Raw genomic sequence first — 14,363 nt, forward strand, 5'->3', positions numbered from 1 at the left:
ACTCGAGCCAAGCTTTAGTTAACGACCCCCTCAGATGTTAAATTGTAGACTGTAATTATATTAAAATTGGCCACTGTTCTTAAAGACTGGAGGGTTGGCAATATAATGCAAATTTTTAGAAACGAATCCAAGGGTGAAGTAATTCTTAAGAACAGAGTTACTGGGCATGACATAATAAGGAAGCTCCCACCTGAATCAGGCAAAGGAAGACTCGGCATCCAAAATGGAAGATGACATTTAATTTGAGCAAATGCAAATGATGCATTTAGGGAAGTGGAACCCAAACTATAGCTAAGTGATGCAAGGTTCTGTATTAGGAGTATTTAAAGGGAAAGTATTTAGGTGTTGTCATTGAAACCCTCTGCACGGTGTGCAGTGGTGGTTAAGAAAGAAATGAGAACAAAATTTAGAAATGAGAACAAAATTTAGAATATTATAATGCCTTTGAGTCACTTCATGGTTCAACCAAATCTTGAATATTGTGTGCAGTTTTGGTCACCGCATCTCATAAAAGTTATAGTGGAATTAGAAATTTTACAGGGAAGTGCAACAAAAATGATAAAAGGGATGGGATGGCTTTCTTATGAGGAAAGACTAATCTCCATAGTCTTTTCCACTTAGTATTAAAAACTCTGTACCACAGCATTAACAGATAGAATCTAGCAGGCGCTGCAGGATCTAGTTTAGTCTTCCCGCCCACCCCTAGAACAACTCTTCATTTATAGTCAGTTATTGTAATTAGGGTAACAAGCAAGGAGTGCTCTTACAGAGTTTTAAATACATTTCATTACCATCTGAGAAGGAAACACTAAATAAATCATACAATATACTATATAAACTAAAAGACACTTTTATATTAGGCTAATAGCCTTAATACTATAGCAAGTTTTAAATTATTGAAAAACTCAAAAACACTAAGACAGAGCCAGCAGCGAGAGGGGTGCTATCCAGTCTTTTACATTAAGTGTCACATGTATGATTATCTCCCAGTTGGTGAGATGTCATATTATTATTATTATTATTATTGCATTTGTACCCCACATTATCCCACCTTTTTGCAGGCTCAATGTGGCTTACAGAGTGTTGTTATGATGCAGTCATTACATGATCTTAGATAAAGTCGATAATAAGTTAAGGTAGGTAAATTTAGAAGTAAGAGCTAGGTAGGTATTGTGAGAGGTATTTTGGATGCACCTGGGTAGTTTGGGAATAGTTAGTTAGTGAGGATGTCCTTAATAGGCTTTGTTGAAGAGGTGTGTCTTCAGAGATTTGCGAAAGCTGGTTAGGTTGTCCATTTTTTTCAGGGCCATTGGTAGTGTGTTCCAGATCTGTGTACTTTTGTACTCAAAAGTGGTAGCGTATGACTGTTTGTATTTGATTCCTTTGCAGCTGGGGAAGTTCAGGTTGAGGTATTTGCGGGCCGATCTTCTAGCGTTTCTAGGTGGTAAGTCCACTAGGTTTAGCATATAAAGAGGGGCGTCTGCGTGGATGATTTTGTGGACGGTTGTGCAGATCTTGAACTCAATGCGTTCTTTGAGTGGTAGCCAGTGTAGTTTCTCTCTTAGCGGTTTTGCTGTTTCGAATTTAGTTTTGCCACAGATGAGTCTAGCTGCGGTGTTTCGGGCTGTTTGGAGTTTTTTCATGGTCCGTTCTTTACAGCCTGCATATAGAATGTTACAGTAGTCCAGATGGCTTATTACTAATGATTGTACTAGGGTACGGAAGATGCTTCTTGGGAAAAAAAGGTTTATTCTCTTGAGTTTCCACATCGAGTAGAACACATATGTGTGTTCCCGATGCAAAGAGCTCCTAGCTCTCAGAGAACGTGTCCGTTCTCTTGAGGCTAGAATAGCAGACTTGGTGGAGCTGAGGGAGACAGAGAGGTACATAGAGGAGACCTACAGGGATGTTGTAGAGAGGTCCCACCTCCAGTTTGGTAGCTCCTGTGCTACCTTGGAGGAGGGAGGTCTCCTAGAAGGAGAGCATCACCCTGGTGAAGTAGGAAGTACTCCTGTAGTCAGGACCTGCCCACCAGGGGATGTACTATCCTCTCGCACCGAGGATATGTCTCCAAGTGCTGCCTGGGAGGGAAAGGTTAGGACAGCTGTTGTAGTTGGTGATTCAATCATTAGGCATATAGACAGCTGGGTGGCTGGTGGATGTGAGGATCGCCTGGTGACTTGCCTGCCTGGATAGGATTTTAGATAGTGCTGGGGAGGAGCCGGCTGTCTTGGTACATGTGGGTACCAATGACATAGGAAAATGTGGGAGAGAGGTTCTGGAAGCCAAATTTAGGCTCTTAGGTAGAAAGCTCAAATCCAGATCCTCTAGGGTAGCATTTTCTGAAATGCTACCTGTTCCATATGCAGGGCCCAAGAGACAGGCAGAGCTCCGGAGTCTCAATGCGTGGATGAGACGATGGTGCAGGGAGGAGGGTTTTAGATTTGTTAGGAACTGGGCAACATTCTGGGGAAGGGGGGAGCCTATTCCGAAAGGATGGGCTCCACCTTAACCAGGGGTGGGACCAGGCTGCTGGCGTCGGCATTTAAAAGAAGATAGAGCAGCTTTTAAACTAGAAACAGGGGGAAGGCCGACAGTCGCTCAATAGCGCATGGTTCGGGATAAGGTATCTTTCAAAGATATCACCAAAACAGGGAAGATAGGGTATCCTGATAGTGAGGTTGCAAAAAAGACCATAGTAGATCAGGTGTCCTTAAATATAAATAAAAATCAGGCAAAAGATTGCAAATTAATACTGTCAAGTACTAATCATGATGTAAATAGGAACAACAAACATAGTTTGAAATGTCTATATGCGAATGCCAGGAGCCTAAGAAATAAGATGGGAGAGTTAGAATATATTGCACTAAATGAAAAATTAGATATAATAGGCATCTCTGAGACCTGGTGAAAGGAGGATAACCAGTGAGACACTGTCATACCGAGGTACAAATTATATTGTAGTGACAGGGTGGATCGAATTGGTAGAGGGGTAGCATTGTATATTAATGAGATTGAAAATTCTGCAGGAAACAAAACACTTCTTGGAATCACTGTGGATTGAAATTCCATGTGTAAAGGGGAAAAGGATAGTGATAGGAGTGTACTACTGTCCGCCTAGCCAGGATGAACAGATGGATGCAGAACTGTTAAAGGAAATTAGGGACGCAAACAAATAATGGGTGATTTCAATTACCCCGATATTGACTGGGTAAATAACATCGGGGCACGCTAGGGAGGTAAAATTCCTTGATGAAATCAAGGGCAGCTTTATGGAGCAGCTGGTACAGCAGCCGACGAGAGAAGAAAGAATTCTAGACCTAGTCCTTAGTGGAGCGCATGATCTGCTGCAGGAGGTAATGGTGCTGGGGCCACTTGATAACAGTGATCATATTTATTTGTAGCTTTTGTATCCCACATTTTCCCACCTATTTGCAGGCTCAATGTGGCTTACATTGTTCCGTAATGGTGAATACCAATTCCGGAAAAGAGAAATACATAGTTAAAGGTTTGGAGACAGAGAGGATTAGGTATTCATGTACTAAAGTTCATTATATAACAGCAAATAAGAGATATTTGATTGATCTTCTATTGTAAAACATTTGTTTGGACAATCAGTAATAACAGTAACATCAGATACTGAAGAAGCCACCGCCGCAACACCAACCGCCACGGTGGCCCCCCCCCTCCGGACAAGTAATGGCCACCCAAAATGCCTCCCAAACACAAGGACAAGCCATTCCTGGGTTCAAAGACACCCCTGTCTCCGAATGTCCCAAAAGAAACGCAAAAGACTTCCGACACTGAAACCTGAAGCACTGCGACCAGGCGGAACACCCCCTTTTCGCCCTCCCTGCAAATGCATAGCACCATACAAAGACTGCAAACATGCCCTCATGGAACCATCACAACCAACAACCCTGATCGGATTTGATATTAGCTTTGAAGTAAGTATACATAGGAAATCAAATACGTTAGTGTTTAACTTTAAAAAAGGAGGCTATGATAAAATGAGAAGAATGGTGAAAAAAAAAATTAGAGGAGCAACTGCGAGGGTGAAAAATTTACATCAGGCATGGATGCTGTTCAAAAACACCATCCTGGAAGCCCAGGCCAAATATATTCCACGTATTAAAAAGGAGGACAGAAGACCAAATGACAGCCAGCGTAGTTAAAAGTGAGGTGAAGGAAGCTAATAGAGCTAAAAGAAAATGCTTCAGAAAATGGAAGAAGGAACCGACTGAAAATAATAAGAAACAGCATAAGGAATGTCAAGTCAAATGCAAAGCGCTGATAAGGAAGGCTAAGAGGGACTTCGAAAGAAAAATTGCGTTGGAGGCAAAAACATAGTAAAATGCATTACATCTAAAACTCAACAGAGAAAAAACACAGTCTCATCCTCTCATCCCAATACAACACGTATAAACACCCCAGACTACACCCTCGCTATCTCAGACTGCCTGAAAATCCTCGGTGTTACTATCGACCATAACCTCACACTTGAGAGCCAAGTCAACTCTACAACTAAGAAAATGTTCCACTCAATGTGGAAACTCAAACATGTGAAACCATTCTTCCCGAGTGAAACATTTTGCAGCTTGATACAATCAATGATATTAAGCCATACAGACTACTGCAATGGAATCTACGCGGGATGCAAAGAACAACTCATAAAGAAACTTCAGACCGCTCAAAACACAGCAGCTAGGCTTATATTTGGAAAAACGCAATTCGAAAGCGCCAAACCCATCCGAGAGAAATTACACTGGCTACCAATCAAAGAACGCATTGCTTTCAAAATCTGCACCCTGGTCCATAAAATCATCCACGGCGTCACCCCGGGATACATGACAGACCTCATAGACCTACCAACAAGACACACATTCGGATCAACCCGAATATACCTAAATCTTGATTACCCTAGCTGCAAAGGACTCAAATACAAATCAACATATGCATCCAGTTTCTTCTACATAAGCACACAACTGTGGAACGCACTACCATAAGCCATAAAAACAATGCACGACCACCTAAACTTCCGGAAACTACTAAAAACCAACCTGTTCAAAATGGCATACCCTATCGATCCAACTTAAGTGCCTAAACCTTGCATCACAATGAAACCAAAGCTTGTAACAGACTCTGCATAACTCTTCCACTTCACGACTCCTCATTATGTTTATTACACATGAATGTTATTCGACCACAACAACTCTTTGTATTTGTTTCTCTACCGGAGTTGGCGAACGCCTCTACAGTACAATGTAAGCCACATTGAGCCTGCAAATAGGTGGGAAAATGTGGGATACAAATGACCTAGAGATGGGAGTAACTAGTGAGGTAATTAAATTTGCTGATGGCACAAAGTTATTCAAAGTTGTTAAATTGCGGGAGGATTGTGAAAAATTACAAGAGGACCTTAACGAGACTGGGAGACTGAGCGTCTAAATGGCAGATGACATTTAATGTGAGCAAGTGCAAAATGATGCATGTGGAAAAGAGGAACCCGAATTATAGCTATGTCATGCAAGGTTCCACGTTAGGAGTCATGGACCAAAAAAGGGATCTAGGTGTCATCATTGATGATACGTTGAAACCTTCTGCTCAGTGTGCTGCTGTGGCTAAGAAAGCAAATAGAATGTTAGGTATTATTAGGAAAGGAATGGAAAACAAAAATGAGGATGTTATAATGCCTTTGTATTGCTCCTTGGTGCGACCGCACCTCGAATATTGTGTTCAATTCTGGTCACCGCATCTCAAAAAGATATAGTGGAATTAGAAAAGGTGCAGAGAAGGGCGACAAAAATGATAAAGGGGATGGGACGACTTCCCTATGAGGAAAGGCTGAAGCGGCTAGGGCTCTTCAGCTTGGAGAAAAGGCGGCTGAGGGGAGATATGATAGAGGTCTATAAAATAATGAATGGAATTGAATGGGTAGATGTGAAGCGTCTGTTATGCTTTCCAAAAATACTAGGACTAGGGGGCATGCAATGAAGCTACAATATAGTAAATTTAAAACTAATCGGAGAAATTCTTTCTTCACTCAACGTGTAATTAAACTCTGGAATTCGTTGCCAGAGAATGTGGTAAAGGCAGTTAGCTTAGCAGAGTTTAAAAAAGGTTTGGGCGGCTTCCTAAAAGAAAAGTCCATAGACCGTTATGGACTTGGGGAAAATCCACTATTTCTGGGATAAGCAGTATAAAATGTTTTGTACTTTTTTGGGATCTTGCCAGGTATTTGTGACCTGGATTGGCCACTGTTGGAAACAGGATACTGGGCTTGATGGACCTTTGGTCTTTCCCAGTATGGCAATACTTATGTACTTATGGAGGACTCTTTAACTTACAGAAGAGATGACTAAGGGGGAGATATGATAGAGGTTTCCAAAAATACAATGCCTAGGGGGCATGCAATGAAGTTACAAAGTAGTAAAATTAAATCAAATTGGAGAAAATATTTCTTCAATCACACGTAATTAAACTCTGGAATTTGTTGCCAGAGAATGTAGTAAAAGCAGTTGGCATAGTAGGGTTTAAAAAAGGTTTGGATGAGTTCTTAAAAGTCCATAAGCCATTATTAAGATGCTTGGGAAAATCCACTACTTGTACCTGGGATACACAGCATAAAATCTGTTTTACTGTTTTGGGATCTTACCTGGATTGGCCACTGTCGGAAACAAAATAGTGGGCTTGACGGACCTTCGGTCAGTCCTTGTATGGCAATGCTCATGCTCTTGTGTCTAATAAGAGTGATTTTGTAACTGGTTACCTGGTTTGAGTTGGTAAAAAAAGCATTTACACAGACTGAATGGACCGTGCAGGTCTTTTTCTGCCGTCATCTACTATGTTACTATGTATTTGCAGCCTATTTTATAAAGATCTCTAACATTATAAAATTCTAGCACAAATCCTGCTGAAACTGCTGGTAAAAGAAAGCCTTATAAATTTACACCGGGGGAATCACATGATGCAGTGAGGGGCAGAAGACGTGTGTTTCTCCTCTCCAGGGGCCCTGCTCGCTCTACTTTAAAAAATTAAGCCGATTGAGACCCAGTAAGTGTAACCTTTGGAACACCAAGGCTGCAAGAACCTGCATGGACAAATATATCTGAACCTTAAGTGGAGAGATGACAGGCAAAACCCAGAAAACGGTGAAAGAAAAAGCACGAGTGGCGCAGACAAAGATGGCAGATGGACAGCTGGAGCCCGTGGAATTCACAGAGCAGCAGCTAACGCATATAACAAAGGCAATAGGACAAGCACTCGAACCTAAATTCCAACAACTCTCAGGCCAGATGACCAGCTTGGAAGCATTGTTGGCTGAAACAACAAGAAGAGTAGAAGAGCTGAAAACCGAGTGTCGGCGTTGGAGGACTCAGCCCCAGCAACGACAAGAACCACAGAGAAACTCACTCAGCAACTTTGGGACCAAGCTCAGAAGCTGGAAGATCTAGACAACAGATCTAGGCGAAGTAGCCTTCGTTTAATAGGGCTACCGGAATCAATTGCTGAGGGATTATTGGCAACAGAACTGGAGCTATGGCTGTCCTCAGAGTTGGCACTTTTGGACAGTAAAGGCCCATTGTGCCTAGAAAAAGCACATAGAGTGGGTTGGCCCCAAGAAAATAAGCGGAAGCCGCGCATGGTGGTGATAAAGGTTCACAATTATATTCACAAGTTAGAAATTCTGAGAGGCTATTGGCAGAAAAAAGATTCCTTGACATTTGATGGAATACAAATAAAAATTTTTCAAGATTATTCTTCTTCAGTCCAGGAAAGGAGGCAGAGGTTTTCACCATTATGTTCTAATCTGGTGGCACAGGGAGTGCGATTTACCTTACAGTACCCGGCAACTCTGAAAATATCGATGGAAGGAACATTGCACTCCTTTGAATCGCCAGAACAAGCAGAAGCGGCCTTGGCGGGCAAAGAACATTTGGAAGCAACAAGAACCTGATGCCTGGAACACACTAATATGACAGCAGATGAGAAAATGTTTTACCGGCTTTTGTTGGTGGATTACAGAGACCGCAAAGATAATATGGTATGGTCAGGTCTCATGGGAATGGGATTGCTTGACCACTGAGGGGGGTGAGCGGGCCCCCCTTTGCACAAGGTGATCTTAGGTCCTTCGTCACAGTAGTGGCGCAGGAGCATTAGGGGTACTGTAAGAGGAGGGGGGGTGTGGAGGAATGGGGGGTGGGAGCTGATATAGGCAAGGGAACCAGGATCTGGGGGGGGGGGGAGTCAGAGAGTACCATAAGGGCAGTAAGGAGACCTGGAGTCGAAGAGAAGTGGCGGTATGAAAGTGATGATCGACTGGTGTTGGTGAATGTGCAGAGCCCCCGGGGTGGGGGCTGTGGGGAGGGGTCACGTCTCCCATAAAACACACTAAGATATTACAGGCGCTGCAGCGCCATAAGGCAGACGTAGTGTGTATACAGGAAACTAGACTCAGCAGGAACATTTGAAGATGAAGGTACGTTGGGTGGGAGAAGTGTATTGTTCCCCAACAACCAACCGTAGGGGTGGAGTGGCGATTCTCATAAGGCGTTCGCTACAATGTAAATCTAAACTCCTATTCCACAATAATGAAGGGAGGTATTTAGCTGTGCATATCCAGGCAAGAGGGAGAGAATTCATAGTTCTTACAGTCTATGGCCCATTGGAGCGAGATAGGAAATTCTTCTCCACTTTGCTCGGTAGATGTCAGGCTCATCCTAGCCTAGCTTTAATGGTAACAGGAGATATGAATCAGGTATTGGATCCCCTTATGGATCGATCTGCTCCTGTAGATAGGGGCAGGGGTCACAAAGCCAGCACCCAGGAAAATTTTTGTGAATCCTTATGGTTGATTGATGCTTGGAGAGCACTCCACCCACTAGAAAGGGACTATATGCACACCTCGAGGGCACATCGCATGTTGTCCAGAATAGATTACATCCTGGTCCAGGAGGACTTCTTTCCGAATGTACAGCAGGCTCATCAGGGAGTTGAAGAGATCTCAGACCATGCGCCAGTCTGGATTGGAATTGATCCTGACTCGTATTTTCATGCGCATGGGGGGCTGGAGGTTTCCATCCTACCTTTTTCATGATGAGGATTTTAAAAAAATTTTGTGCCAAAAATGAAAAGTTTTCCTGTTAAATAACCAATAACATGCAGACACCCCTTTATTATTTTGGCCAAAAGGGAAGGCGGTACTAAGAGGAGACATAATCGCATACATAAGTGCGAAGAACAAGAGACTCACTCAGGGAATTGTGGAATTAGAAAAGAAGCTGCGAGTGATTAGGCAGAAATATGCTAGAACGCATCTACCAGAACTGTACGAGAATATGCTGGCTACCAGGGCAGCATTAAATAGCTTGATACATGAGCGGACAACTTAGCGGCTCCTTTACACGAAACATACCTATTTTATGCACGGGAACAGGTCACGGAGGTTACTGACAAATTTTGTAAGGAATAAAGGTGACTCTAAATACATATCGTGCATAAGACAGCAGGATGGGAGGGTGACTAATAATCTCCGAGATATAGCAAACATATTTCAGAAGCACTTTGAAGATTTCTATAAGCAATAACCACAGTCCTCAACCCTCACGGTAGATATTCAAAATTACCTGTAAAGATCAGGTATGCCCACCCTCCAGGAAGAGGCAATAGCCCGACTAAATACGCCATTGACAGCAAAAGAATTACAAGGGACCGTGCGCAAACTTAAACTGTATTCAGCTCCCGGCCCGGATGGCTACTCAGGTGAATTTTATAAGATTCTACAAACACAACTGATAGGGCCATTATTGGTCTATTTTGACTCTGTGATAGAGAGGGGTTTATGGAGGCAGTGGAGAGTCTATATGCAGACATGAGATCATCGGTGCTGGTCAATGGGGTAGGCTCGGCACATTTTCCAATAGAAAAGGGGACTCGGCAGGGGTGCCCGTTGTCCCCGCTTCTCTTTATAGTTACCTTAGAACCTCTATTATGTTTGCTGCGTGGCTCAGATGAGGTGGCTGGCGTGAATGTTGGGAGGGCGAACTTAAAAGTGTAAGCTTACGTAGATGATTTGTTATTACCTTTGACAGCACCACAGTCATCCCTGGAATCTCTATTAAAGGAACTCCAAGTATACGGGCAGGTGTCTGGGTTTAAATTGAACATGAGGAAGTCACAGGTGCTCCCAGTGGAGGAGGGGGGAGAATATGACTGGAATGGGAGATTTCGGGTGTCTTGTACGGGGGGACCCATTTAGTATCTGGGCATTTGGATACCTAAGAACCTAAAACAGTTGTATGCGTGTAATGTGGCCCTTCTCTTGCAGGACACGATTAGACTGTTGCAACTCTGAGCGGCGTACCTCCTATCACTGCTTGGCAGAATAAATTTATTCAATATGATGCTCGCCCCAAGATGGATCTATCTTTTTCAGATGCTTCTTTTGTTTTTGCGAACTAGAGATGAACGAGCACTCACCAGAGCCATGCAGTCTTTTTTGTGGAGGGGGAGGCAACTCAGAGTGTCGATTGCTGTCCTCCAGAAACCGAGGTCACATGGAGGCGTGGGCTTGCTGAATGTGCGATATCTGTCTGTGGCTTGCGCTATGAGACATATCAGTGACTGGTATAGAGGAACAAGCGATTTTTCAACAACAACATTAGAACTTGCAAGTCTGGGACCCAATCATATCAGTTGGCAGATTCACACGGTTCCGAAACGTAACCCCGAGGTGCTGGGAACCTCCCAGTTCCTCAGGACGGCGAGGGCAGCCTGGAGGTGGACAGCAGTTAATGGTGTAGCATAGAGGGCTTAATCCAAGTGCAAAGATAGGAATTAAAGCTGAAGTGATGTAAAACTGAACAAATAGGGCCATTAATTTTCATCAAACACCTCAGCATCTAGGCAGACAGAGGCATATCGAGCAGGATCACTCTGCACTGCAGCACATTAATAAGGTGCTTAACATTTGTCTGCCCCATGTCTGCCTTTGATAAATCCTGTGTGATCTGGGTGGACTAATTGAGCAATACTGTGTTCTTCACAGAAATATGAGGTATTTTAGATTAATTCTTATCAACATTAAGTTTTTAAAAATAGGTATTTAATTACTACATAAATTGGGATCCCTGCATTCTTTGGGTATCACAAAGATCAGTGCATTGTAGAATAGAGGATTACATTCAGTAATTTCATGGAAAACCTGTACTTATACAAGCACTACCTGATCTTTCATGGCAATATACAGTTCCACAGATAAATGATCAGGATCGGCTGCCTTATTAGTCTTAGGTCCAAATATGCACCTAAGCTATGATCCTAAATTTATGCCCTATTTTCAGCCAAATGTAAGAATATATTTTTCCAGCTGAAAGTTCATCTTAATTTAAGTACTTAAGTTGCGATTATAAATTTAGGCCTGCCCTTCATTTGCCTAAAATTATAAGCCTAGTGCTGAAAATCGGTGTTAAGCTCCAAACTTTTTTCCTTGCTCTAAATCTGCACCTTTGCTGCCTGCTTTTTATGTACCTAAATTTAGGAGTTCAGTGAAATATTGAGTATGAAGTTATGCACTCAGCCCTAGTAAATTTTCTGGACTTCTGAAATTATGAAGGGGCGATCCATGTACTCGCTTAGAGAAAAATCTAATTTGGGCAGATTTTTAGAGCTCAGCCATTCATTCCTTAAGTTCTCTGGGCAAAGCCTCAAGCTGAGAGGTATAGAGGGATTTATAGAAATTTACAGATTCAGACCTGCTGTAGTCTTGAAAGCTCATGAACAGCATCTTTTTATGGTTGTTGGTCAAATAATATGTAACATAACAAGCAAAAAGTTATTTTCCTCCAGAAGCAGTGTGACTTCTAGAGCTCAGCACTGGAAAATGATGCCTATTATGTTTCTCTTTTAAAGTGCAAATATGATTTCTGCTGGATTTGTCTAGAAGAATGGAAAAAGCACAGCTCTTCCACTGGGGGTTACTACAGGTGCACTCGTTATGAGGTTATTCAACAGGTTGAGGAACAGTCCAAGGAAATGACAGTGGAGGTAAGAGGAGGATTACTACTCTGGATGGTAACATGGTTTTGCTTACTTTCAGAGTCCTTCTTTTCTAAGGCTTATTTTTCTTTAACTTATCGCTAGATGTTCCTTCCTCTCCCAAGGAGGCATATTTTCAAAGCACTTAGCCTTCCAAAGTTCCATAGAAACCTATGGAACTTTGGAAGGCTAAGTGCTTTGAAAATATGCCTCAAGGTCACCCACAGAGACACTCACTCATAATTTGAAACTAGGAATCATAGTTACCCTGAGCAACTTAGAGAGGAGAAACTGTGCTAGATGTGACAAAGGTATTCATGGTAGCTGGAGCAATCCTTAGATTTTAGTAGTTTCAATAAAACCAGGACTACTTCTGTTGGCATAAGCCTTTGTGGCCACTGAGCTTTAATTTAGACCTAGCCACCTGCTTTTATGTCCGGGGGAGGCTCTGGGCTCCCAGAGATTGTTGGTGGCCAGTGCTGTGGCTCCAGAAGCAGTTCTGGACTTCCTGCATGGGTCTGCGGTTTGCCCCAATGCTCTCAGTGTTGAATTTGGTTTTTTTGAGTGGGCATCACTTGGGTAAGTATGTGGGGTGATGCAGAATTTAATTTGAGTGAACATCTCTAGTCAAAGTTATTTTCCAAAATGGAGATTGTGAGAAAATGTTAATTAGTGTCCATGAGGCAAACACCCTGTATTCTGAAGCCTTATTGGCTGGCAGAGGTCAGCTGGTGACTCAGATCCAGTCTCCCTTGGGAACAGCTTGCCAGGAAGTGGAGGAGGGGCTGAAGACACTAAAGAGGGAAGATGTGTTTGAGAGAGCTTTGACTGCATGACAGGATTTCTAGGCAGACAGTATGTGAAAGTAAGTTTTTTGTGAGCTTTGAATCACTGAATGCATGTGAAAGTAAGTTTTTCTGTGAGTGTTGAATCACTGAATGCAGGTGAAGAGAGCTGGAAGAGAAAAGTGTTGGATCTGAGCAGAGAAAAAGAAAGTTCTAAAACTGATGGGTTTTTTGTGTGCTGTTTAAGTATCTGAAAGAGAATTTCTCTGCTAGTGTTTAGTACTGAAACACTGAGTGCAGGTGAAGTGAGCTGAAGGTGAAAAGTGTTGGATTTGAACAAGAGAAAGAAAGAACTAAACTGTATTTTTTTGTTTGTGTGCTCTTTAAAAGTTTTGCAGTTAAGACTGTGGTGGAGAGACCCTGTGCAAGGTTGTGTAAAACAGGTTTATGCAAGTGGATTAATCCCAGGTAAGCCACTAGAAAAACTGGTCTCCAAGCTTAAGGTTGGGCTTGCAGTATGTGTGTTCTGCATGGTCTGCTGATGTACTAGTGTGGAAGATTGTATGAGTTTGGAGAGACCAAGTTACTGTCGGCAGTGTGACTACAGGATCCAATGAAGCGTGCCCTTCCTTAGTTAGGGAACTCAGTTCAAGAGCAGAAAAATTATTTGTTACACAATTATTATTTATTTTGCTAATTAGAAAGCCACAGTTGTCCCTGAATCCCAGCTAGTGTTATTCCTGCTGTTAGTCAGAGAGGAAGTCTTTTTTTTGTTGTTGTTGATTTCATTTAAAGTGTGAGGTAGTAGGTTCCTGAACTGAAAGAGAAGATCCTGAGCTCCAAACATACAAGCAAGGAGAAGAAAGAAGAAGTTCCAAGAAAGACTAAAGATAAATCTTCACTCCTATGCAAAAGGACACCAATAGGTCACTGAGTTTAATCTGACTTACCTGTTCTAGAGACTGAATCTGGGTGTTCACACCTAAAAGACATAAAGTAATTCAAAATAATTGATTCTTGAGACACACACTATAAAGGAAATTTATAGATTGAGCAAGAACAAGTACGATACTTTGGTTAATACTTATCTGTTGGTTTCACTGTTGTTCTTAAGTTATACTATTGCACCTGTTAGGAAAATTTCTGTTATTAGTTTATGTTTAAATGTATTTTTATGTAACAAAAGAACCTAATGTGTTAAGAACATCACATTTTCCATATGTAACTTGTACTTACCATCTGTCTGGTTACAGGGTCCTAAAATCCTTTTAGTTTTCTTTCCTCTCCATGGTCTAGGACTTTGGAGGCGAGGTTAGTTTAATTGTCTCTGAGCTCAGAGGTGAACTGCAGGCTTGAGGTATTCGGCCACAGGTAATAGTAGATCTTGCAGGGCCTTCTGAGACGAGGAAGCTACACTAAGCAATCAGGGAAGTCTATATGATCAGCTTTGAAGGCTAGGGTAAGAATTTTGAACTGAACTCAAAATTAACAGGAAGCCAGTAAAGTAACAAAGGTGTAACTTGATCTTCATTGGGCTGAACA

At 42.2% G+C, this 14,363-nt stretch overlaps 1 protein-coding gene across 4 annotated transcripts in view; it reads left to right on the plus strand.

Moving 5' to 3' along the window:
• The window catches only part of ANKIB1 (ankyrin repeat and IBR domain containing 1), a 410,970-nt gene that overhangs the window by 274,921 nt on the left and 121,686 nt on the right, over positions 1–14,363 (plus strand). For all 4 annotated transcript variants that reach the window (XM_030200246.1, XM_030200271.1, XM_030200262.1 and 1 more), the window contains exon 12: positions 11,911–12,045. In XM_030200246.1, coding sequence (XP_030056106.1) covers positions 11,911–12,045 — 135 coding nt within the window. The remainder of the gene's footprint in view (positions 1–11,910; positions 12,046–14,363) is intronic.

The sequence above is a fragment of the Microcaecilia unicolor genome, chromosome 1 (assembly GCF_901765095.1).
Source record: "Microcaecilia unicolor chromosome 1, aMicUni1.1, whole genome shotgun sequence".
NCBI classification, from domain to species: domain Eukaryota; kingdom Metazoa; phylum Chordata; class Amphibia; order Gymnophiona; family Siphonopidae; genus Microcaecilia; species Microcaecilia unicolor.